Raw genomic sequence first — 23,602 nt, 5'->3', positions numbered from 1 at the left:
CAAACGATTGCTAAATCTTTTGTTTGGAGATGTACAATTATGAAAGCACTCATTCTATTTTTATTGTTTGGATGCCTACATCAATTAAGATGCAACTATTTTGCACGCCCCTTTTGTGTATATAAAATGTACAGATGACGAAATAGATTTTGCATGTTGGTTTGTCAACAAAATAGAAGTTATTTTCTATATTCGTAGCTCACTCTTCTAACCCTTTCAAATTCACGAAGTGAGTATTAATCAACAACCTAACAGGTCAGATTCAAGAAATAAACAACCGCACAGTCATCCCTTGAGGCTCATCTCCGTGGATCTGTTATCTCTGAATTTTAAGGTGTGTAGTGGCAGGACTAAGCCGAGTGTTTAATTGGAAGAAGATATTTAAATTGAACTCGAGACAAATCAACAGTCTTCTGTGCATCCATGAGAAATAAATGTATATTTTGTTAGAAAATAACATGAAATTTCATATTGTGCTGCTCTGCTCGACTTGGTGACTCTTGGCGTTGGTTTTACCATTTTTGATTCTGGGATTTTTCTTTTTTTGTTTTCTCAATGTGAGACATCTGAGTATCAAAACCACCATCATAGTTCAAAATGTCTCTTTTCGGAAAGAGTTCCGATGAAGATAGGAAGGTGTGAAATAGTTCGTATACACCAACAATGGGAACATTCTCACTAACTTTCTTGAGGGGTATCGGTAATTTTTTTTACAAATAAAAGTTTGATTCCGACTATGATAGCCGTTCAAGGATCAAAGATTCTCAGACTGTTCTAGATCTCCTTAATATCGTGTGATTCGACTCTAACCAAAAATGGGGGGGGGTGTGTGTGCTTAACTACAGCTACATTGTTCTTTACTCGTTCTTGATATTGCATAAATTCAATTACGTTGTCAATGTCAAGTCCGTATTGATGTACACCCAAGTAGTTGTACATTCAAAGGGCCATATTTGATTTCTGTATCACATTGAATCTACGACAATGGCTAGCAGATGCATTTGGAATGAAATTAGGTGCTTCTTATTCCATAGAGTTTATCAACTGTCTCTTTCTTTTTTAAAAATTTCTTTGTTTTGGTGTGCTCTTAGGTCCAGTAATTACCTGTCCATTCAAATATCATGGTGCTTGATCGTACTATCAAATCATATCCCTATGGGCCACTAGTAGTGATATTCTATTAACGGTCGTGCACAAAGTCTCGAAAAGGGGTTCACGTTTGATTACGTGCGACTTAGACAAAAAAAAAAAAATATTATACTCAAATCTGATTCAACAATAAAAGATCTGAATAACAATCCAGTGATTACACCGTGAGATTCTGTTAGCATATATCATGTCAGAAACAAAAGGTTCATTGCTCTTAGCTTGGCAAGTCAAGGATAAACATTGTTTAGTTATTGGATCTGGTGATGTTGCCTTATCCCGTATACAACATTTGATTACTGCTCAAGCAAAAATCACTGTGATTACAGGCACGTCTAAACTCCACCCAAAGATACTTCAATTGAATGAACAAGGCAAGATATTCAACTTAGTTCAACGTGATTACCAATCAAATGACTTGACTTTATACGAAAATATAAATTCCAGAGTGAATGATTTGGATTTGGTAACAGAGGATAACTATAAATTTATCGATCAACAAGTGTTTCAAGAGGTTTTTGCTGTTGTATGCTGTTGTATTGATGATTATGAGTTGTCTACCAAGATATATTATCAATGTAAATACTTGAGATTACCAGTTAATATTGCCGATAAGCCAAACCTTTGCGATTTCTATTTTGGATCCATGATAAACCAGGACAATTTACAGATTATGATCAGTACAAATGGAAAATCTCCTCGATTATCAAGAATGATCAAGGAGAATATTGCTAAAGAGTTTGAGGACGTCGATTTAAATAAAGCTATTGAGAATTTGGGTTTAATTAGAAGCAGATTAAGAGAAATGATTTTAATTGATGATGATTTAATGACAATTGATACGAGAATGACATGGATCAAGAATTTAACTGATTTCTTTAGTTTGAAAGAATGGAGCGAGTTAGATTTGATCCCTCCTAGTTCTACACCTCCACATGATAACAGATTTCAATATATTGACAACATTATAAACTTTTTTCCAGATTATCCTCCAAAGGACTATGAAGAATTCAAAGACGCTGTAATTAGATGATTTTATCAGTAGGTAAATCCTCATGAATAAATAGTTTGTTACCACCACCACCAACGTATTCGCCTACAATATGTCCATCACCTCTTAATTGATATTGGTAACTCATCAACCCTTCTAAACCAACTGGTCCTCTAGCATGTATCTTATTTGTACTTATACCAACCTCGGTACCAAAACCATATCTGAAACCATCTGCAAATCTGGTAGACGCATTCCAGTAAATACCTGAAGAATCAATACTCTTTAAGAACTTTTCGGCATTTTCTTTGTTCTCGGTGATTATACTTTCTGTATGTTTGGAAGAATGTTCATTGATGTGTTTAATAGCAGCATCGACATCGTCAACCAATTTGACAGAAATATCGAAACTAAGATATTCCTTGTCAAATGAATCATCTTCAACATCTTTGACGAATTCACTTGGTTCTAATAATTTTTTGATCTCTGGTGTAACATGAACAGTTACTTTTGCAGCAATTAATATGTTTAATAATTCTTTAATGTCATTTTCTGGAATTTTGGAATTGAGTAACAATTGTTCAACGGCATTACATCCAGCTGGGTAGTTGGTCTTCGAATCGACAATAATTCTTTTAGCTTTGTTCATATCAAATTCTTGATCAACATAAATGGAACAGATACCATCGGCATGTCCCAAAACAGGAATCTTTGTGTTGGACTTGATATTACGGACCAATTCGTTAGAACCTCTTGGAATGACCAAATCGATGTATTTATCTTGGTCTAACAAACCAGCTACATCTTCTCTGCTTTGTATCAATTGAATGGCATCACCTGGAACATCGGTTTCATCCTTTAAGGTTTCATTAACAATGTCACTCATAACTTTGAAAGTTTGGTAAGACTCTTTACCTCCCTTCAATATAGCCGAGTTTCCTGATTTAATAGCCAATGCAGTAATGTTTGCAATAACTTCTGGTCTACTTTCAAATATAATCAATAAAACACCAATTGGCGCGGTGACTCTGTATAAATTCAAGCCATCATCCAATTTCTTTGCCAAGGTGATCTTACCCATTGGATCTGGTAAATTAGCCACATCTAAGATACCTTGTAACATGGAATCATATTTACCTGGGTTGGACAAATCCAATCTCTTGATTAATGATGAAGATAACTTATTCGATTTGGCATTATCCATATCAATTTTATTTGATTCAAGAACTTTGTCTTTATTCTTCAACAAAGCATCATGGATTTTTTGCAAAGCAGATGATCTTTGCTCGTTGGTTAATGTTTTCAAGGAAGAAAATGCTGCGTTTGCAGCTTTTGCTATTGATTCAGCGGACATAGTGTCTTGACTATGTTTTAAAGTGTTGTGAAAACAAAGGGTCAAGTGGCTACTTTTTTATAATTTTTTAATTTTTTTTTTTTTTTCACACCTGATTATAAATGATGAGTCAGGTTAGTTGTAACGAACAATGTCGCAAATCTGTTTCATAAAAAATGGGTCTCTCCAGGTTTGCGACACTCTTACATTTTTCATCTTTCTAGGCAATAGACACGCACTGTATTTTCTTTTTTTTTTTTTTTTCTTTGTTTATTTTCTCTTTCCTTCTGAAAATTAAAGTGGGAGAAACAGAGAGAGAGAGAGACAACTCATTGGTTTTTCAAAGTGGTCAAGGCTGAGTTTTATGACATTGTGAGTTTGCCACTAAGCACAATTAACCATGTCAAATAATTACAATAATAGAGACAGGAATACCGAGTCAGATGATAATAACCCATTTTCAGATAGTAATGGTCACAGTAACCTTATTGATTTGGACCTAGAGACAAACCCGTATACAGATTTTGATCCCAACCGTGTTTATCCACAGCATGCGCATACAGTCAATGATCCATTTGCGGATCAGTTTGTCTTATCGGATGATTCTGATGACGATGTTGATGATGGTCAAGAAGCTGGCCATGGTTATGGTTATGGTCGAAATGATCTAGCCAACACATCGTATGCATCGTCGTCCCAACACCGACAAGTCCCGCTATTGAATACAGCCAATACACCTAATAATCAAGGTAGCTTTTTTAAAAGTGGTAAAAGTGGGGACTATATAAATATGCAAAGTCAAGAAGAAAAGCAACGCGATTTCGATATCACACATATGTTCCAAAAGGTCAAGAGTAAGATTACAGGGAAACCACCAGGGCATGCAAAGCAACAATCAAAAGAACCTCGAGAAATATTTATCATGAACCATTCTGCCAATTCCCATTTTGGATACTATGGGAACTATATATCGACAACAAAGTATAATTTTGCTACCTTTTTACCCAAATTTTTATTTGAACAATTTAGCAAGTATGCTAATTTGTTTTTCTTATTTACTTCCATTATCCAACAAGTTCCTCATGTGTCACCAACAAACCGATATACCACTATTGGTACCTTGATCGTGGTGTTATTAGTTGCGGCAATAAAGGAAATCCTTGAAGATATTAAGCGTGCTAATGCAGACAAAGAGTTAAACAATACTAAAGTTCTAGTTTTGGATCCAAACACAGGTAATTTTCAATTGAAGAAATGGATCAAAGTTCAAGTTGGTGATGTTGTGCAAGTGGCCAATGAAGAGCCATTTCCAGCCGATTTGATTTTATTGAGTTCTTCTGAACCAGAAGGGTTGTGTTATATTGAAACTGCAAACTTAGATGGGGAAACAAATTTAAAGATCAAACAAGCCAAAACAGAAACTGCTCATTTAGTTAATCCTCATGATTTGGTGAGAGATTTAAATGGTGCTGAAATTGTATCTGAACAGCCAAACTCATCATTGTATACATATGAAGGCAATTTGAAGAACTTCCGTCGTGGTAACGATATTCCATTGAGTCCAGAACAAATGTTACTTAGAGGAGCCACATTAAGAAACACCCAATGGATTAATGGCGTGGTCATTTTTACAGGTCATGAAACCAAGTTAATGCGTAATGCCACAGCGGCACCAATCAAACGTACTGATGTTGAGAGAATTATTAATTTGCAAATTTTGGTTTTGTTTGGGGTTTTGATCGTGCTCGCATTGATTTCTTCAATTGGTAATGTTATCAAGACAAAAGTAGATGGTGATGATTTATCATATTTGCATTTGGAAGGTATTTCGATGTCAAGATTATTTTTCCAAGATTTGTTGACATACTGGATTTTGTTTTCTAACTTGGTGCCAATTTCATTATTTGTTACCGTTGAATTGATCAAGTATTATCAAGCTTTTATGATAGGAAGTGATTTGGATATGTACTATGAAGAGACTGATACCCCAACAGGGGTTAGAACTTCGTCATTGGTTGAGGAGTTGGGTCAAATTAACTATATATTCAGTGACAAAACTGGTACCTTAACTAGAAATGTCATGGAGTTCAAGTCCTGTACAATTGGAGGAAGATGTTATATCGAAGAAATCCCCGAAGATGGACATGCGCAAATGATTGATGGTATTGAGGTTGGGTTCCATACTTTCGATCAACTTCAAGAAGATTTGCGAAATACTTCATCCCAGCAATCTGCAATTATCAATGAGTTTTTAACATTATTGAGTACTTGTCACACTGTTATCCCTGAAGTCACCGACGACAAAATCAAGTACCAAGCAGCTTCTCCCGATGAAGGTGCTTTGGTACAAGGAGCAGCTGATTTGGGTTATAAGTTTATCATTCGTAGACCTAAGGGGGTTACTATTGAAAATACTTTAACTGGAAGTACATCTGAATATGAATTGTTGAATATTTGTGAGTTCAACTCAACAAGAAAGAGAATGTCTGCGATTTTCCGTTGTCCTGATGGGGTTATTCGTTTGTTTTGTAAAGGGGCCGATACTGTTATTTTAGAAAGACTTTCTCAAGATGAGCCACAGCCATTTGTTGATGCTACTTTAAGACACTTGGAAGATTTTGCGGCAGAAGGTTTGCGTACGCTTTGTATTGCCTCACGTATTATTTCTGATGAAGAGTACGATTCATGGTCAAGAACTTACTACAAAGCTTCCACTTCCTTGGAAGATCGTAGTGATAAATTAGACGCAGCAGCCGAATTGATTGAAAAGGACTTGTTCTTATTAGGAGCAACCGCTATTGAAGATAAATTGCAAGATGGAGTTCCTGAAACAATTCACACGTTACAACAAGCTGGTATTAAAATCTGGGTTTTAACAGGTGATAGACAAGAAACTGCTATCAACATTGGTATGTCTTGTAAGTTACTTTCTGAAGACATGAACTTGTTAATTATTAATGAAGAAACGAAGAAAGATACACGATTAAATCTTCAAGAGAAGCTCACAGCTATACAGGAGCACCAATTTGATATCGAAGACGGATCCTTGGAATCTTCACTAGCTTTGGTTATTGATGGTCATTCTTTAGGATACGCATTAGAGCCTGATTTAGAGGATTTGTTTATCGAATTGGGTTCTCGTTGTCGTGCGGTGATTTGTTGTCGTGTGTCCCCATTACAAAAAGCACTTGTGGTTAAAATGGTTAAAAGAAAGAAGAAAAAGTCTTTGTTACTTGCCATTGGAGATGGAGCAAATGATGTGTCGATGATCCAAGCTGCCCATGTTGGTGTTGGTATAAGTGGTATGGAAGGTATGCAAGCAGCACGAAGTGCTGATATTTCTATTGGTCAATTCAAGTATTTGAGAAAGTTGTTATTAGTTCATGGTGCTTGGTCTTATCAAAGACTTTCAAATGCAATTCTTTACTCTTTTTACAAGAATATTGCGTTGTATATGACACAATTTTGGTTTGTTTTCACCAATGGATTTTCTGGTCAATCAATTGCTGAATCTTGGACTTTGACATTCTATAATGTGTTGTTTACTTCCTTGCCACCATTTGTATTGGGTGTTTTCGATCAATTTGTTAGTGCAAGATTATTGGACCGTTATCCACAATTGTATCAATTGGGTCAACAAAGAAAATTTTTTAATGTTGCAGTTTTCTGGACCTGGATTTTGAATGGATTCTATCATTCTGCAGTTATCTTCTTGTGTTCGTTTTTCATCTACAGATACATGAACGTTTCTCCAAATGGACAAACAGCTGATAATTGGTCATGGGGTGTGGCTGTCTACACTACATGTACATTAACTGCCTTGGGTAAAGCTGCATTGATTGTCACCATGTGGACCAAGTTTACCTTAATTGCAATTCCGGGTTCATTCCTTTTATGGTTAGGTTGGTTTCCAGCATACGCCACTATCGCTCCAATGATTAACGTTTCTACTGAGTATCGAGGTGTATTAAGAATGACCTACCCATTAATTGTTTTCTGGTCCATGGTGTTTGGGGTGTCAGCATTGTGTTTGTTGCGTGACTTTGCCTGGAAATACTTCAAAAGAAGATACAGTCCAGAAAGTTATCATTATGTTCAAGAAATTCAAAAGTATAATATTCAAGATCATAGACCAAGAATGGAGCAATTTCAAAAAGCAATCAGAAAAGTCAGACAGGTTCAAAGAATCAAAAAACAAAGAGGTTTTGCATTTTCTCAAGTTGAAGGTCAAGACCAAGATAAGATTGTCAGACTATATGATACCACTAAAAAGAGAGGTGCATTTGGTGAATTATCTGAAACCAATTAGTAAATTCATTTATATATGTATTTTAGATTGTAATATGTTGTGTATAAAACAAACTAAGTAGACTTTTTTTTTATATAACAAATATAGGGTTTATTTTTCATATTTATATGTCCTTTCGCGTTTTTGCACTCCAGAATCTTCGTATATTGTGCACGACCATAATTGATTCCTTCCTAAGCAAAAAAAAATTTTTTCTTTCCTTTGAGTAATTGCATTTTACAACCTCAGACATCATCAAGTGACCATAAGCACATAGAAAATCATGGCCGAACCTGAAAAGAAAGAACTGACTCAAGCAGCTCCTCAATCGGCTGACAGTGGCGTAAAGAAACTTTCTGCCAAAGAATTGAAAGAATTAAAGAAGAAAGAAAAAGCAGCCAAGAGAGCAGCTCAAAAGGAAGCTAATGGTATCAGTCCAGAACAACAAAAGAAACTCGCGGAACAGAAGATTGAAAAGAAGAAACAACAGCAGCAACAGCAACAGTCAAATGCATCTTTGAAGAAACAGTCATCTCAAGGAACCAAGCGTGAAGAACGTAATGTCCCTGCTGTGTTTGGACATTTGGAAACTAGAGAACAAAGAAATGCATCTACTGCAGCTCCATCATCAAATGCCATCTCAAATCTTGTTCATCCTGCTATTTTGTCCTTGACTTTAAAGTATTCAAATTATAAAGTTGTTGGATCAAGTTCAAGATTAAAAAATATGTTGTTGGCTTTCAAACAAGTTGTTCATGATTATTCTACTCCCGAGAATACTACATTAACCAGACATTTAACAGCTCATTTGTCGAATCAAATTGAATATTTAAAGACTGGACGTCCATTAAGTGTTTCCATGGGTAATGCAATTAGGTGGTTGAAACAAGAAATCTCAGTTATATCAATCGATACTTCTGAAGCACAAGCTAAAGAGACACTATGCACAAAAATTGATGATTTTATTAAAGAAAAAATTGAATTATCAGATACATTAATTGTCGATAGTGCATCTAGACATATTGTAAATGGTTCAACAATCTTGACTTATGGACACTCTCAAGTTTTAGAAGAATTGTTCAAGTATTGTGTTCTCGAACAAAATAAGAAATTCAACTTGATTGTTGTTGACTCAAGACCATTATTTGAAGGTAAGAGAATGGTTAGAAATTTGATTAATACATACTTGGAAGATGATCAAGATAATCATGACCAACCAGATGAATTTGCATCTGTTAATAGCAAAACTGCACATGTTAAGATTCCTATCACCAAAAATCACATAAGTATTCAATATGCATTGATTAATTCCTTGTCATCTACATTATTGGATGATGTAGATTGTGTATTTTTAGGTGCACATGCCATGTTATCAAATGGTAGATTATATTCAAGAGTTGGTACTGCGTTGGTTGCAATGATGTGTCATACAAGAAACATTCCTGTTTTAACATGTTGTGAATCTATTAAATTTTCCGAAAAAGTTCAATTGGATTCTATCACCACAAATGAGTTAGGAGATGCTGATGATTTAATCCAAGATATAGATTGTATGAAATTATCGGCAAAGAAATCATTTGCTTTAGAACAATTTTTAAAAGAAACCCAACCAGAAAAGAAAACTCCAGAAAAGTCCGGCAAGGGTAACCAATCCGGAGAAGAAGAAAAAGAAGGAGATGACAGTTCATTAGAAAACTGGAAAGAAATTGCAAACTTGAGTGTTGTAAATATATTGTATGATTTAACTCCACCTGAATACATCAATAAAATCATCACCGAATTGGGTGCATTACCTCCATCATCAGTGCCTGTTATTTTAAGAGAATACAAGAATACGTAGTAGTGATAATAATAATAATAATAATAACAATAATAATAATATATACTTTTTTTTTTAGTGTAACCCATCAGATCTATCTTTTCTTTCTAAGTTCAGTAAGTACAACATTGGAAGTTTCATTTACAGAAAACTCATCAAGTGATTCATTGATTACCGGAGCCAGTTCACCAATTTTAGTGACATAGTCACTTAATTGTTTAGATAATCTAATAAATTGAATCTTGACATTTTCAATAGAGTCAGCAACTAAGCATTGCTGTCTAAGGAAATTCCATGTTTCAACAAGAATTTTAGTGTCAACCTTTTGGTTGGAATCGTCGATTTCGGTCAATATTTTTTTAAATATTTCAGTTGTTTGTAACTTGGATCTCCATGTGTTTTCAATAATCTTGGAATTAAACATCTCAATCAATTGTTCAAACGTGAATTTAAACAATTCAAATTTGATATCTGGGGTAGTGTAGAATGCGACAGAAAGGTTCTGCAACACTTTCAATTTGTTTTCCTCCCATTCAATATTTTCTTTGGCATTTAATTTTTTGGCATCACCATCTTCCATATCATCATCATCGTCATCATCAGTGGTTTCATACTTGTCATCCAATACTTTTCTCATTATTTCAATATACAAATCTACCATTTCGTCATCTTCGTGGAAATGGTGGATATATTTCCCACATGTGAGAATGGCTTGTTTTTGATAAGCTTTGTTTCTTCGTTTTATTTCAACAGTGACAGTCTTTTTGATAGCCTCGCCAATATTCTCATGATGATTAATGTACGACTTGGACATTATAGCGAATGAAATCAAAGAATCAAATACCAACTCCTTACCGTCCCATGACTTCCCCTTATTCGACTCTATTAAGAGCTGTAAAATTTCCTCAATAATGGCAGTTGAAAATTGATTCAAATTATCGATAACCAAACACAAGTTCGATAATGCTTTTGCTAAAGTCTTTCTAATAGAGAACTCGTTGGATTTGAGGTATTTCTTAACCAAGTCAATAATTTCAACCAAATACAACTTAATAGCCGAATTCCCACCACTAGTATTTTCAATCCATTCGTGTTCAAAATTAGAAACCACTTGTTTGTTCGGATCAAATTTACCAATATATGCAACTGGTAGGAACGCCGAACTCACTGGTTCAAATTTATCACCAGCGTATTTGGAAACATTTTCACTGGCAATTGAAGCCAAAATTCTAGATCTCTCGTCACCAGCTTCTGAACCTTCAAAATACATTTGAGTTATTTTCTTCGATAACTTGATTATAGTGTCTACTTTAGAAACTCGACAAAGATACCCACAAGCTGCTGCGTAACTAGATGCAATTGTATCATTCCTGTCATTTATTTGTTCCATAGTTACTAGCAATAATTTGTCTCCATACGGTTTGATTAATTGTAAATGATGGGTAACCATATTCATAATGACCATGGCAGCACTCACCTTCGAAGGCAAACCAACCCCCTTCTTGATTGCTCTTTCCAATTTATTAATAAAGTCGGGTAAATTTGAATTATCTAATTGATTGACCAATTTGTCAATAGCATCCATCAATGGAGAATGGCCAACACTCTTCATTCTTTTAGCATCAATATCATTATGATCAACGTTATACTTACTGGCATTTAAAACTAGATAGTTAACAACCTCTGGCTCTAAACTTGAGAATAAATTGATGAAATGTTCAATCAATTCCGGAACATACTTCTTCATGCTCTTATTACCGGACTTACATAATTTCATAAGCATATCTAATGCAAAGTCTTTAACTTCCTGAGAATCGGATAACAACCCCTTGTTTCCTAGTAAAAATGGAATCAAGAACAGTAACAACGAATCAGTTCTTGGGGATTGACCAGAATTTTTCTCCAATATTCTGGTAAACTTTGTCGCCAATGATTTAGTTAAATTGGTTCCTTCTTTACGAACACTTTCTTTAATGTCGTCCATCACTCTAAAGCTCATGGTCCAAATTTCATCAAGTCTTTTTTGATACTTGTCTAATTCTACCATCTGTAACAAATCATTCAAAGCAGCAGTACTTCCTTGACGAGTTCTCCATTCCTTCTTACCCATACTAGCTAACAATTCATTTAGGATTTTTTCAAAGTTCACTTCAACCGCTTTCGACGTGTCTTTAATCAAGGAATTCCAAATATCATTCATAGACTTGGAAACACCCAAATTTGGATCGTATCTATATCTGAACAACTTAGGAATCAATCTGTCAGATAATTGTTGGTTGTTGGCTAATAATTTATCTAAAGATGACTGCGCTAAAATTGACTCCAATCCAAACGCAATACCTTTTCTTGATGACCACAATGATGAACTTTTAGCCAAGGACATAAACTTATAAACCAAACTAGGATCACCGACATCTTGGGCTAAATTTAAAACATCCTTATATGTAGACACGGATCCCTCGTTTGTTCTTAATAAATCAGGTTCAAACAACTGAGTGTCATGTTCAACAGATCCTGAAGTGAAATTGGTTGTGTTTGATTGTGTAAATGATTTCAATAATGATTTAACTAAAGTCTCCTTCAAATCAAAATCACCCATTTCATCAACCAATCCCAACCCCCTGGATGCGGACTCTTGAACTAACTCATCTCTGTCGGCTAAAAATTTCATAAATGCAACATGGATTTCAGAAGCTCGCAGACGAACTGCTTCCAAATGTTTACAATATTGAACAAATGACAACAACCAAATACAACCAGCTTTTCTTAACGATGGTTGAGTGTTAGCACAGGCTGCCAATACCGTGTTCAATAAGACTGAAACTCTAGATGCATTTACTGGCACATATTTGATTGTCTCATCAGGAATATCTAATTGCTTGTTCAACAACTGGGACTCCCAACCTGCAGCATCTAAGACAAGTGCTTCTCCAGATGTGAAAATATATTCGACTTGTTTGGACACATAAGTGTTGTATATGGTTTGTTCGTCAATCAGCAACTCATCTATTGATGACTTCTCTTCAGTTAAAGTTAAATATCCAAGGGCTAACACTGAACGTTCATCAATCTTCTTAACTCTAATTCGAATAATCTCTTTGAATCTCTCAACAAATGGTTTGGATTCTGGGTTAATTATTGGTCCCAAAGTACCAAACATCGATAGCTGTGATATAGCATCTAATGCCAAGTAGTAAAAACTGGCGTCGAGTAACATTCCTTCAAGAGTCTGCAAAATAGTGGATAATTCATTGCCTGAAATCAAACTCAACCTATCTCTTAATGTCAATCTGGAGATTAAATAGCATACAACCAAAACTCTCGATTTCGATTTTTGATATGAAAGATTGCTTACCAAAGTATTCAACAAAGCACGAACATCTTCATCAGTATTGTTAGGATGACTTGCAATTATACCGATAGCTTTACAAATTCGGGATAACGAAATATCATCGAATGTATGAGTATCAACCAATTCCAATAACTCGGAAACCTTAGGAATTAACAACGCAACAGCTGGACCAGATGAAAATGAAATCAATCTAGCTAAAATCAATGAGTATGTCGTATCTAAAACCACCCCAGTAGAGTTTTTAAACTGGCCAATTAATCCTTCAATGCAAATATTTAAAAGTTCAAAGATACTTTTTTGCAAGTTTTCTTCCTTCATTTTGGAAATCAATAATTTTCTAACAGTATCATTCATTTCGATCGCCTTTTCTAATCTAATTGACCAATCCTGGTCTGGAATAACAACAGTATCCTTACCTTCAATGGCTTGCATGACTAAAACTTGTTCTGCAAACTCGATTGCTTTAGGGAGTGCTTGGAAAATGGCTGATTGCTGTTGGTCTTTTGCCCTTTCGATTTCCTTATTGAGTCGATCAACAAAAGCTGAAAATGAAGGAAACCTCACGATTGACTCTTGACCTAGCAAATACGAAGTCGACTTGAATTCAGTCGTATTACTGACTTGGTTGATGTTAAACCAGTATGGGTGCAATCCATTCAACGCCTCTTCGATAGTATGTGGTGCATTATTCTTCGAAGTTCCTAATATCGACAAATATCTTGCCTCTGGATCTGAAAATGGGTAAGCAGAGTTGACATATTTGATAGCGATGTATTTCGCTGCATTGTTGCTGATGTGTTTTCTAATCAAATTCTTCAATGCAAGTTTCTTATCTTCCGAAAGTCCAACCAAGTGTACTGTCAATCCTGAGAGTGCATTTTGAATAGATGAAATCAATTCCGAAGTCTGAGAATTTCCAGCCAATGAGTCAAAAAGAAATTCTAAGAATGACCAATCATTGTAGAAAATCTTTGGATGATTCTTTAATATTTCGCCCAACGCTTCATATTTCGATTGTACATCATTTAGTCTTTTCAGATAGTTTGTTCCATTTGAAACTTCAATACTTGGCCAGCCATCTGCTAGTATACTGTTCCTTAATTGATGGGCTATATCTTCATTGAACCTTTCAAAGTCATCGTCATTACCAATACCCGAAGCTGGCCCAAGTTTTCTGATAAACTGGATAGCCAACAGTCTCAATCTAGCATTGTCGGAATTAAGGGAAACTGTAGCTATCTTATCTTGCGAATCCACACTACTACTTTTGATCAAAACTTGGAGAATCTTGCATTGAAGGTTTGAATCAGCGACTGGAACTTCTTCACCAAGAAACAAGCAAATTATGTGCTTGATGAGTGAAACACCACCATAAACTGTTACTTTATCCAAATCAATGCCCAATTTTTTAAATGCAATTTCAGAAGACTCATTGATGGATGATGATGGGTCAGCGGAAGAAATCAACAATGGCAATGCTAACTGCTCTGCTGAAAACCCCACTTTTGCAAACTCAAGCAAACTTTGTTTCACATTGAAGATGTCGTCTCTTGTTTTGTAAGTAACACCAGCATCTGAGTTGAAAAAGGTATTATCTTGGATATTCATCCCTGGTGAAGTTTTATTGTTGGAATCTGGTAATAGCATCATGAATTTACTAATAATCATAGAAAGGTACTGTTCATCGGTTGGGTTTTTATCAAATTCAAGAAATGACGATCTGAAATCATCAAATTCTGTTGTTCCCTTCATTGGTGGCTTCCAATTCTTCAATAGTTTGCACAATATGTTAAACATTCTAGCTGATATGCCTCTTGGATAGCTATGAATTCCTTCAATAACACTTGGGATTAAGCTTTTCTGTTCGTCAACACTCAATCTGTCAACACCTCTGGATATAAATAATGTCGAATAAAGTCTTACGGAATTCAGATCTCCTGCAACATTGGGGGATTTGACTTGTTGGATAAGATTATCAACCGGGAGTTTAATTGATCGTGCTGCAGTTATTCTTGGAATGACATGTTGGATAATCTTAAGCACTGCTTGTCTAACTGCTGCGTGGGGACTTGCCAATTTCAATAAGACCGGCGCAAGATATAAGTTCAAGGCATTCTCAAACAGTTTATCATCTTCAGCTAATGCAATTCTAAGTTCAACCTTATTAACCAATGCCAATTCCTGGTCCGCCATGGTATCTAAGTTGAATAGTTTATGAAAAGATAAGTGTAGTTCACTATGGAAAAATCAATAGAGAAAAGAAGAGAAAAAAAAATATTGGTGGCGGCAAAGGAAAAAAAACAGACACGAAAAATCCGGCGCCACCTTAAAACAATTGATCTGCAACAATTAAATGTGTTATTTACAAGTTTATTAATTTGAAGTTCATATTGGAAATTTATCAATGGCATTTCCATAATCATAACATTGTAATAATCTAGATAATACTTAAACTACTTAAAAACATATACTGTAGCTTAAAAACCACCTCTCAATCTCAAGACCAAGTGCAAAGTAGATTCCTTTTGAATGTAGTAGTCAGACAAAGTTCTACCGTCTTCTAATTGTTTACCAGCAAAAATCAATCTTTGTTGATCTGGTGGAATACCTTCTTTATCTTGGATTTTGGATTTGACGTTATCAATGGTGTCAGAAGATTCAACTTCCAAAGTAATAGTTTTACCAGTTAAAGTTTTAACGAAAATTTGCATACCACCTCTCAATCTCAAGACCAAGTGCAAAGTAGATTCTTTTTTGAAATGTTGTAGTCAGACAAGGTTCTACCGTCTTCTAATTGTTTACCAGCGAAAATCAATCTTTGTTGATCTGGTGGAATACCTTCTTTATCTTGGATTTTGGATTTGACGTTATCAATGGTGTCAGAAGATTCGACTTCTAAGGTAATAGTTTTACCAGTTAAAGTCTTGACGAAAATTTGCATACCACCTCTCAATCTCAAGACCAAGTGCAAAGTAGATTCTTTTTGAATGTTGTAGTCAGACAAGGTTCTACCGTCTTCTAATTGTTTACCAGCAAAAATCAATCTTTGTTGATCTGGTGGAATACCTTCTTTATCTTGGATTTTGGATTTGACGTTATCAATGGTGTCAGAAGATTCGACTTCTAAGGTAATAGTTTTACCAGTTAAAGTTTTAACGAAAATTTGCATACCACCTCTCAATCTCAAGACCAAGTGCAAAGTAGATTCTTTTTGAATGTTGTAGTCAGACAAGGTTCTACCGTCTTCTAATTGTTTACCAGCAAAAATCAATCTTTGTTGATCTGGTGGAATACCTTCTTTATCTTGGATTTTGGATTTGACGTTATCAATGGTGTCAGAAGATTCGACTTCTAAGGTAATAGTTTTACCAGTTAAAGTTTTAACGAAAATTTGCATACCACCTCTCAATCTCAAGACCAAGTGCAAAGTAGATTCTTTTTGAATGTTGTAGTCAGACAAGGTTCTACCGTCTTCTAATTGTTTACCAGCGAAAATCAATCTTTGTTGATCTGGTGGGATACCTTCTTTATCTTGGATTTTGGATTTGACGTTATCAATGGTGTCAGAAGATTCAACTTCCAAAGTGATAGTTTTACCAGTTAAAGTCTTGACGAAAATTTGCATTGTGATATGTTGATTAATAAGTTTGTTAATTAGATGATTAAAAGAAAAGAAAGAAGAAAGAAAAAGAGAAGAATTCTAAAAAAAAAATTGTGTTCAAGGAGTGTGTTGCCACTCTATTTATATACAGATTGTTGGACGATTCTCTATCGACAAGCAGCAATTTTGCACGACCACAAAAGAAACAAAAAGAAATTTCTTTTTTTTTTTATTTATTTATTTATTTTTTTTTAATTGAGCGATTTTCTTTCCTGCCAATGTTACACCATTATAGTTGCCAATCCAAACAGAGAGAGAAGTTTGTTAGCAATTGAGTTTAGAGTATAAGAGCATAAGAAAAAAAAAATTTTTACCATCATTATACGATGACATCCCTAGGCGGTATTTGATGAATCCACATGACCTTTATTAAATAAAGGTCCCATTAAACAAGTGTTATCGTCAAAGATGATGTTGTTACTAAGGTATTGTGTTAATCCTCCCCCATTGATAAGGTCAGCCTTTCGCAATACACAAAGCAGAATTATAAATGAAAAAAATAGGGGTAAGTCAGAAAATAAAAAAAGTAAAAAAAAAGAAATTCACAGGTCACGTGGTATGTGTTGCACTGGGCAATAACCTCCGAGGTGAGAATCAGAAGAGAGGGAGAAAAAAAAGTTTAGCTTACAAATTGAATTGTACTGAAATTAGATATCCATATATTGAAACCAATATTAAAAAAATAAAAATTAAATAAAAGCATTAGTCATATACACGATTGAAATGAAAGAATAAAAGTCCCATGAAATATTAAAATAAAATAAAAAAAAAAAAGAAAATATGATAAAAACTATTCATCAACGTCGTAGATAAAGGTTTTTTTTTTAACAAAAAGAAGATAAAAATCGACTCAAAATATTGGCGATAGTTGATGAGGATTACTCACTGTTGAAGCGTTTGTTTGTTTATGATTGATTGGTATAGTTGAGGCAGCAAAACTTGGAGAAGATGATTGACTGGTTAAAGTGTAGTTAGAATCTTGGTCACCGGATTCGTCATTATGATGTTCATGAATCGATTTCAACCTTAATATTGGTGGTGTAGTAGGACGAATACGGGGAGAAGAAATCAGTTGAGCTGGTTCGAATTCTTGTTCTACTTGTAACAAATCGACACCATCCAAGCTTGTTCTTTTCAATCCCGGTACCAACATATCACTTCTCAATTTGTGAATATTTACCCTATAATTGTTTAAGTTCTCGGGTACTTCCAATAAGGATATGATTTTATGGATTTTATGTCTAATGGAATCTTTATACTTTGATGGATAAGGCATTTCTAAAAGAGGAGATATTATTCTAGGGTAATCTTTAAGCAACCAATCTATGAACTGGACAGATCCATTTTGCAAAATATATAAAATCACAGTTAAAGTTTTCAACAAACTAAGATATGTTTTATCATCCAACACTTGTTTTTGAGATGGGCTGCGTAATGCGCCAGATATGGTGTTAGATCTTCTTGGTGTGCTATAGTGAGTTCCATGTGGTGCTACTGATGAGTTTGATCTTTTGATGGAAGCACTATTAGTGTGGGATTGTAATACTGGCTTTAGACGCTTATTGATAACAGATATGATGATGGACAAGTGTTTTTTGCTGAATGTTAGCCTAGCAAGTTCTGTCAACTCGCTATTATAAGGACCCAACGGATCCTGGTTGGTTGCTGTTCTGATTTTGGACTCAGTGGAAGAAGTAAGGTTTTTTAATGATTGTATAAAAGGCATTGGAATTATTATGACCGATACGATTTAATGGTAGTCTTTCGGATAGAGCGAAATGAAACGGGAAAAAAATAATACTAACTGCAAGATGGAGGGGAAATATAAGTGAAAATAAGCTGGCTTTTTTTTTTCAGTGCACAGAAGGAATGAACTTGATAAATCAACAAACTAGAATAAACAAAACTATACTTGAAGATTAAGTTGAAGATGAGCTTTCTTTTATTAAAAATTAGAAAAAATAATTCTTATATTCTTTTACTTTTTTTTTTGTATTCTTAAAATTTTCACGAACCCGTCTGGTACTTAAAGGATATTTCGGATGTAAAATTTATTGTGTCACAATAACAATCTCCAGATACAGTACACAATTTGATGACCAGTAATATGCTTGTGCGAAACAAAGAGAGAGCGAGGGAGAAAAAAAAAAAGCAAAAGCACAAGCAAAAGAGAGGACCAAGCAGCTGGGACATTCAGTAAGAGAGCAAAATCTGTACGAAGATTCCGTGGAAGATCTCGCAGGGGTTCTACTATTATTATTTCCTTCAGTTTTGGCTTTCCCACTCGGAGTTTAAGTGTTCACTTATACTTAAGTTCTCTTCTTTTCTCTTCTCTGGACTTTCATTACAGGCTGTGTTTTAAGTTTGTCTCCGTCAGTAAGTTGTTGATCACCATCACCATCACGATCACGATGGAAATCTCGTTTATCACTTCTCGTAGATTTATTGAGGTGTTTTATTTTATTATTTTCCTTACCATCGTCAGACTACATGCATTTCTTGTGTAGGTCATCATAACCCCATGAAACATTTTTATTTTTCATTGTATTTTGCATGGGAGAACTTCCGGCAATAAAAAATCCGGATGAGTGAAATTTTAAATAGGGAAAATTACAACCGGAACAAATATCCATAGCAACGGGTGTTTTTATTTATTTATTTATTCTTTGCTCGACAGAGGGGCAAGTGAACATTAATATTCTAATGCTCAATCTATCAAAATTCTATTCAAAGCCGGCTTTACATTCTATGTCCTGATAGGTTCCCCAAATAAAATAAAAAATATCATTCAATCAAAATAGCAATCACAACTACACTCTCGGTTGTACGTTTCACCATTCTCTCTCCATTTACCATTACTAATGTATTATTAGCCAGCGATGAATTGGTGTGTGTTTTTCTTCTTTTCGTAATTTGATTTTCTATTTTTGTTTCATTATACACGACCCTAGAATGCTAATGTCGTGTGTACACAATTTCATGCCTACGAATCTACTGATGGTGGGAGACTCACTATTGTACGCCCATAAATCAGTTGTTTGAGAATCAAATGTATTACTATCCCCCCTTTTCTCTTTGACTCTAGAAAAATGTTAGTAATATGATTGCTAGAATCGTGTGTCCTCATCATCATTGCTCAAAACAGAGTTTCGTTATCGAAATCAACACTGTTCCTTCGGAAGAAAGGTCTCTTATTGAATTAATGAAATCATCACTAAACGTCGCACGCGACTAGCTTTAATTGGCAGAGACAAAAAAAAAAATTTTCTCTTGCTTCAATTTTTAGAAATAAGTCGATTTTTGTAGGAACAAGTTTACAAATCTACTTCATTCCTCCCATCTCTACCTCTCTCATCATCATTTATCCACCGACCCTATAGTTCATTCCTCCGTGTTCTATATTTCTATATATATATTATTTTTTTTTTGTTTTGGATTTATTTTCACCATTCCTAGTCCACCCATTCTTCCACACCAAAACAGAGAATTCCCTTGTCTTTTTCATTGTTTAAATGTTTGAAAACTCAGCAAAGGAATCACTGATGTCATCTTCAAGAAGTTCAGGGTCTCCAGATGTATCTGCACTTGTCACTCCTAATAATATTGAAGAAGTAAAAGAACCGGAATTATTGAAAATCATACCACCCCAAGGGCCACCTCCGTCTTCCTCAGGATCTATTTCTCTAGAAGATTTCAAACCTTCATTTAATTATGATTTGGAAGTGTTTAATTTATGTAAAGAATACCTTAATACTAGAAATCATCATGGTTTGGCATTGATTACTAGACAAAAGGGGATTCCTCCATTTCTCAGGTTTAAAGTCTGGCCAATATTATTAAAATCACATCCATTCGTCATCAATCCATTTATACAACCAGATCAAGATTTAATGAAAGAATCAAGTAGTTCGAGCACATCAAGCTCAACATCCACAACTGGTAGTCCGATTAATAGTGAACATTCAAGTATTAAAGATGGAATTTTAAATCAGGGTAATGATACCAGGGAAGAGCCACAGCCACAACCAAGTGATCCACATGAAGAGATTAGACAAAAGATAAAACGTGATCTTGGTAAATACATTCAAAGACTCAAATATTCTCAATCAAAATATACTGTTAGTGAATTGGAACATCAAATACTATCGATTTTGGAAGATTCAGTATTGAAATTTATTTTAAAATGGGGGAAAATTATCAAATATGATCTGTCTTTGACCTGGGTTGCTTTGAATTTAGCAGAATGGTTTCCTCCAATTCCAAAAACTCCGTGGGTTTTGGTTGGTAGAGATTATTCTACTGCTGACTCATCTTTGGTTATTAATTTAATGGATGATTATTCAAATTATATTGACAATATCCCAGATTTAAAAAGTTACCTTGAGAATTTGATTTATAATGATGAAAAGATTTCCAATATGTCATTTAGAGAAGTTTTTGAGAGATTGGTATTGGTATTGTTGCATTGTCCTGAACCCGAATCAAGAAGGAAAAAATCAGAAGTATCGAAACATGCATCTGATTTGGATCACTCACATGTACAATCTATGAAAGTAAATAAAACTACATTACCTAAAACAGGAGGAACTATTGAAGAAAGGGTCTCGTATTTTATTTATTGCTTACGTAAGCTATTACCTGAATTATCACAATATTTCCATGAAGAACAAATTTTAACCAAATTTGGATGTTTGGATGATGAATGGTTAATTTGGTGGTTGAAATTTTGTGGTACAAAAGTTTGGTCCAAATATGACAGAGGTAGGATCTGGGATTTTATGTTGGGCTGGAGATTGAAAAACCCTCGAAGGGATTTTAACTACTATTATGAAAAATTAAACTATGTCAATAGAAATACTTTGGAGAAATTAGGTCCAGATATATTCTGGTCTGTTGGATCCGAAGATAATAATAATGTTGAAAGATTTAAAAATAATCAAGGTTTAACTAGAGATAAAAAGACAAGTTCATTTAAAGATTTGATTAATGATTTACATAATGATTTGCATATTTCCAAAAAAGTATCTACATCGCCAGGTGTACGAAATACTTCACATTCATCAATCTTGGATTCAAGTCCAAATTTTTCAATTCCTTTTTCTAGAGTTGATCCTCATATTGCATTGATTTTTATTTCATTGTCATTATTAAAATCAAAAGAAAATACATTGGTTGAATTAGATCAACATGAAATACGACAATATTTATCACGATTACCAACCAAATCATACAAGTATAAACTGAAGAATAAAATGAATGCTACTCAAAAAAGGATGAGTAGTTCTTCAAATTCTTCATCTAATTCAACATCTCCATTGGGTCTGCCACTGAATTTGAATTCTAATACTGATGATCCTATATTGTTACCCACCAATAGAATTATCATCAGTAATGATTCGAATTTTGATCTGAAACATAAAGTAAATTTCATAGATAATATTATTTTAGAAAGTGGAGAATTATGGAGAAAATGGTTATGGCTGGAAATGATTGATGATAATTAAAAAGTAATGAATGTTTTCATATCCGAATTTTTTTTGTCTCTATTTATATAGTAGATGATTTGTATTCTTTTGTAATTAATGATAAATGATTTAAAGAGTTGTCATCTGTTTTGTGTCACGTGAAAATCATTTTGATGGTAAAGAGACATGAATAAAACTGCGAAGTAGAAAAAAAAATATTGAGATGAGTTTCACTTTTGGAAAAGTTAAAAAAAAAAAAGAGACTATATACACCAAGAACCATAGACATGTCTGATAAAGAAGAACAGATAGTATCTGAAGTTACTTCAGATGTAGAAGAAACACCAAAGAAAGTTAAGAAAGATAAAAAGGAGAAGAAAGACAAAAAGGAGAAGAAAGATAAAAAAGAAAAAAAACGTAAATTAGATGATGATGATGATAAAGAAGAACTTGAAATTGATTTAAATGCTCAAATTCCATTATCTAAAAAACAACAACGTCAATTAAAAAAAGGTAAATTAGATTTAGAAAAATTAGCTAAAAAACATCCTGCTCCAAAACCTGAAAATGCACCAGAAGAACCAGAAAAAGAATCAAAAAGATCTGAATTTGGTGTATGGATAGGTAATTTATCATTTGATACAACTAAAGAAGATATTATTCGTTTTATAACTAATAAAACAATTGATTTAGAAACTAAAATTGAAAATGATGATATTTCAAGAATAAATATTCCTAAAAAAGGTACACAAATTAAAGGATTTGCATATGTTGATTTACCAAGTTTAAATCATGTTCAATCAGTTGTATCATTATCTGAACAAATTCTTAATGGTAGAAAATTACTTATTAAAAATGCAAATTCATTTGAAGGTCGTCCTGAAAAATCAACTACAGAAGGATCATCATCAGCATCAAAGAATCCACCAAGTAGGATTTTATTTGTTGGGAATTTATCATTTGATACAACTGAAGATAATTTAGAAGAACATTTTAGACATTGTGGTGATATAACAAGAATTAGAATGGCTACTTTTCAAGATACTGGGAAATGTAAAGGATTTGCATTTATTGATTTTAAAAATGAAGAAGGTGCTACTAATGCTTTAAATTCAAAATTAACCAAAATTTTTATTAATAGAAAATTAAGAATGGAATATGGTGAAGATAGATCAGCTAAAAGACCAAAAAGATTAAATGAGAATAGAAATAACAATTATAATAATAATAATTATGATGGTAATAATGATAATAATAACCTTAGTAATAATAATGGTGATTATGGTAATCAAGGATATGAACAAAGAGAATATACTCAAAGAGAACCAAAGCAATATGATAATTATGATAATAGTGATTCATCAAGAAAAAGACAATACCGTGAAAGAGAAACTTCAGGTTCTTCTGGTCCTCAACAATCAAATAAACGTATGAAATCTTCTGTTGCTTTAGCTTCTGCTCAACGTGCAAGTGCTGCTATCGTTCCATCCGCTGGTAAAAAGATCAAATTTGATTAAAAGTTATACATTTAGATTTAAAGTACAACA

General features: G+C 34.0%; 10 protein-coding genes across 10 annotated transcripts; 5 read left to right on the top strand and 5 right to left on the bottom strand. All coding sequences in view use genetic code 12, as the record gives it.

The window, feature by feature from the left end:
* Positions 1–1,336: 1,336 nt before the first annotated feature.
* Positions 1,337–2,179, top strand: MET8 (bifunctional precorrin-2 dehydrogenase/sirohydrochlorin ferrochelatase; the record flags this gene model as incomplete). The annotated part of the gene is made up of 1 exon (XM_002551284.1): positions 1,337–2,179. One exon carries the CDS (start codon positions 1,337–1,339, stop codon positions 2,177–2,179), a length of 843 nt encoding a protein of 280 aa, XP_002551330.1.
* PRO2 (glutamate-5-semialdehyde dehydrogenase) lies at positions 2,172–3,491 on the bottom strand (the record flags this gene model as incomplete). Its single annotated transcript, XM_002551283.1, has 1 exon — positions 2,172–3,491. The coding sequence occupies one exon, from the start codon at positions 3,489–3,491 to the stop codon at positions 2,172–2,174; it is 1,320 nt and encodes a 439-aa protein (XP_002551329.1).
* A 379-nt stretch (positions 3,492–3,870) lies between these two features.
* CTRG_05626 (aminophospholipid-translocating P4-type ATPase) lies at positions 3,871–7,779 on the top strand (the record flags this gene model as incomplete). The annotated part of the gene is made up of 1 exon (XM_002551282.1): positions 3,871–7,779. The coding sequence occupies one exon, from the start codon at positions 3,871–3,873 to the stop codon at positions 7,777–7,779; it is 3,909 nt and encodes a 1,302-aa protein (XP_002551328.1).
* A 262-nt stretch (positions 7,780–8,041) lies between these two features.
* Positions 8,042–9,598, top strand: GCD2 (translation initiation factor eIF2B subunit delta; the record flags this gene model as incomplete). Its single annotated transcript, XM_002551281.1, has 1 exon — positions 8,042–9,598. The coding sequence occupies one exon, from the start codon at positions 8,042–8,044 to the stop codon at positions 9,596–9,598; it is 1,557 nt and encodes a 518-aa protein (XP_002551327.1).
* A 73-nt stretch (positions 9,599–9,671) lies between these two features.
* ECM29 (Ecm29p) lies at positions 9,672–15,122 on the bottom strand (the record flags this gene model as incomplete). Its single annotated transcript, XM_002551280.1, has 1 exon — positions 9,672–15,122. One exon carries the CDS (start codon positions 15,120–15,122, stop codon positions 9,672–9,674), a length of 5,451 nt encoding a protein of 1,816 aa, XP_002551326.1.
* Positions 15,123–15,406: 284 nt separating this feature from the next.
* CTRG_05623 (ubiquitin family protein) lies at positions 15,407–15,640 on the bottom strand (the record flags this gene model as incomplete). Its single annotated transcript, XM_002551279.1, has 1 exon — positions 15,407–15,640. The coding sequence occupies one exon, from the start codon at positions 15,638–15,640 to the stop codon at positions 15,407–15,409; it is 234 nt and encodes a 77-aa protein (XP_002551325.1).
* Positions 15,641–15,654: 14 nt separating this feature from the next.
* UBI4 (ubiquitin) lies at positions 15,655–16,554 on the bottom strand (the record flags this gene model as incomplete). The annotated part of the gene is made up of 1 exon (XM_002551278.1): positions 15,655–16,554. One exon carries the CDS (start codon positions 16,552–16,554, stop codon positions 15,655–15,657), a length of 900 nt encoding a protein of 299 aa, XP_002551324.1.
* An 886-nt stretch (positions 16,555–17,440) lies between these two features.
* CTRG_05621 (uncharacterized protein) lies at positions 17,441–18,316 on the bottom strand (the record flags this gene model as incomplete). The annotated part of the gene is made up of 1 exon (XM_002551277.1): positions 17,441–18,316. One exon carries the CDS (start codon positions 18,314–18,316, stop codon positions 17,441–17,443), a length of 876 nt encoding a protein of 291 aa, XP_002551323.1.
* A 1,786-nt stretch (positions 18,317–20,102) lies between these two features.
* CTRG_05620 (uncharacterized protein) lies at positions 20,103–22,094 on the top strand (the record flags this gene model as incomplete). Its single annotated transcript, XM_002551276.1, has 1 exon — positions 20,103–22,094. One exon carries the CDS (start codon positions 20,103–20,105, stop codon positions 22,092–22,094), a length of 1,992 nt encoding a protein of 663 aa, XP_002551322.1.
* Positions 22,095–22,342: 248 nt separating this feature from the next.
* Positions 22,343–23,572, top strand: NOP13 (Nop13p; the record flags this gene model as incomplete). Its single annotated transcript, XM_002551275.1, has 1 exon — positions 22,343–23,572. One exon carries the CDS (start codon positions 22,343–22,345, stop codon positions 23,570–23,572), a length of 1,230 nt encoding a protein of 409 aa, XP_002551321.1.
* Positions 23,573–23,602: the final 30 nt, after the last annotated feature.

Source organism: Candida tropicalis, assembly GCF_000006335.3.
Source record: "Candida tropicalis MYA-3404 genomic scaffold supercont3.9, whole genome shotgun sequence".
Lineage (NCBI taxonomy): Eukaryota > Fungi > Ascomycota > Pichiomycetes > Serinales > Debaryomycetaceae > Candida > Candida tropicalis.
This window is presented reverse-complemented; position numbering and strand designations above follow the sequence as displayed.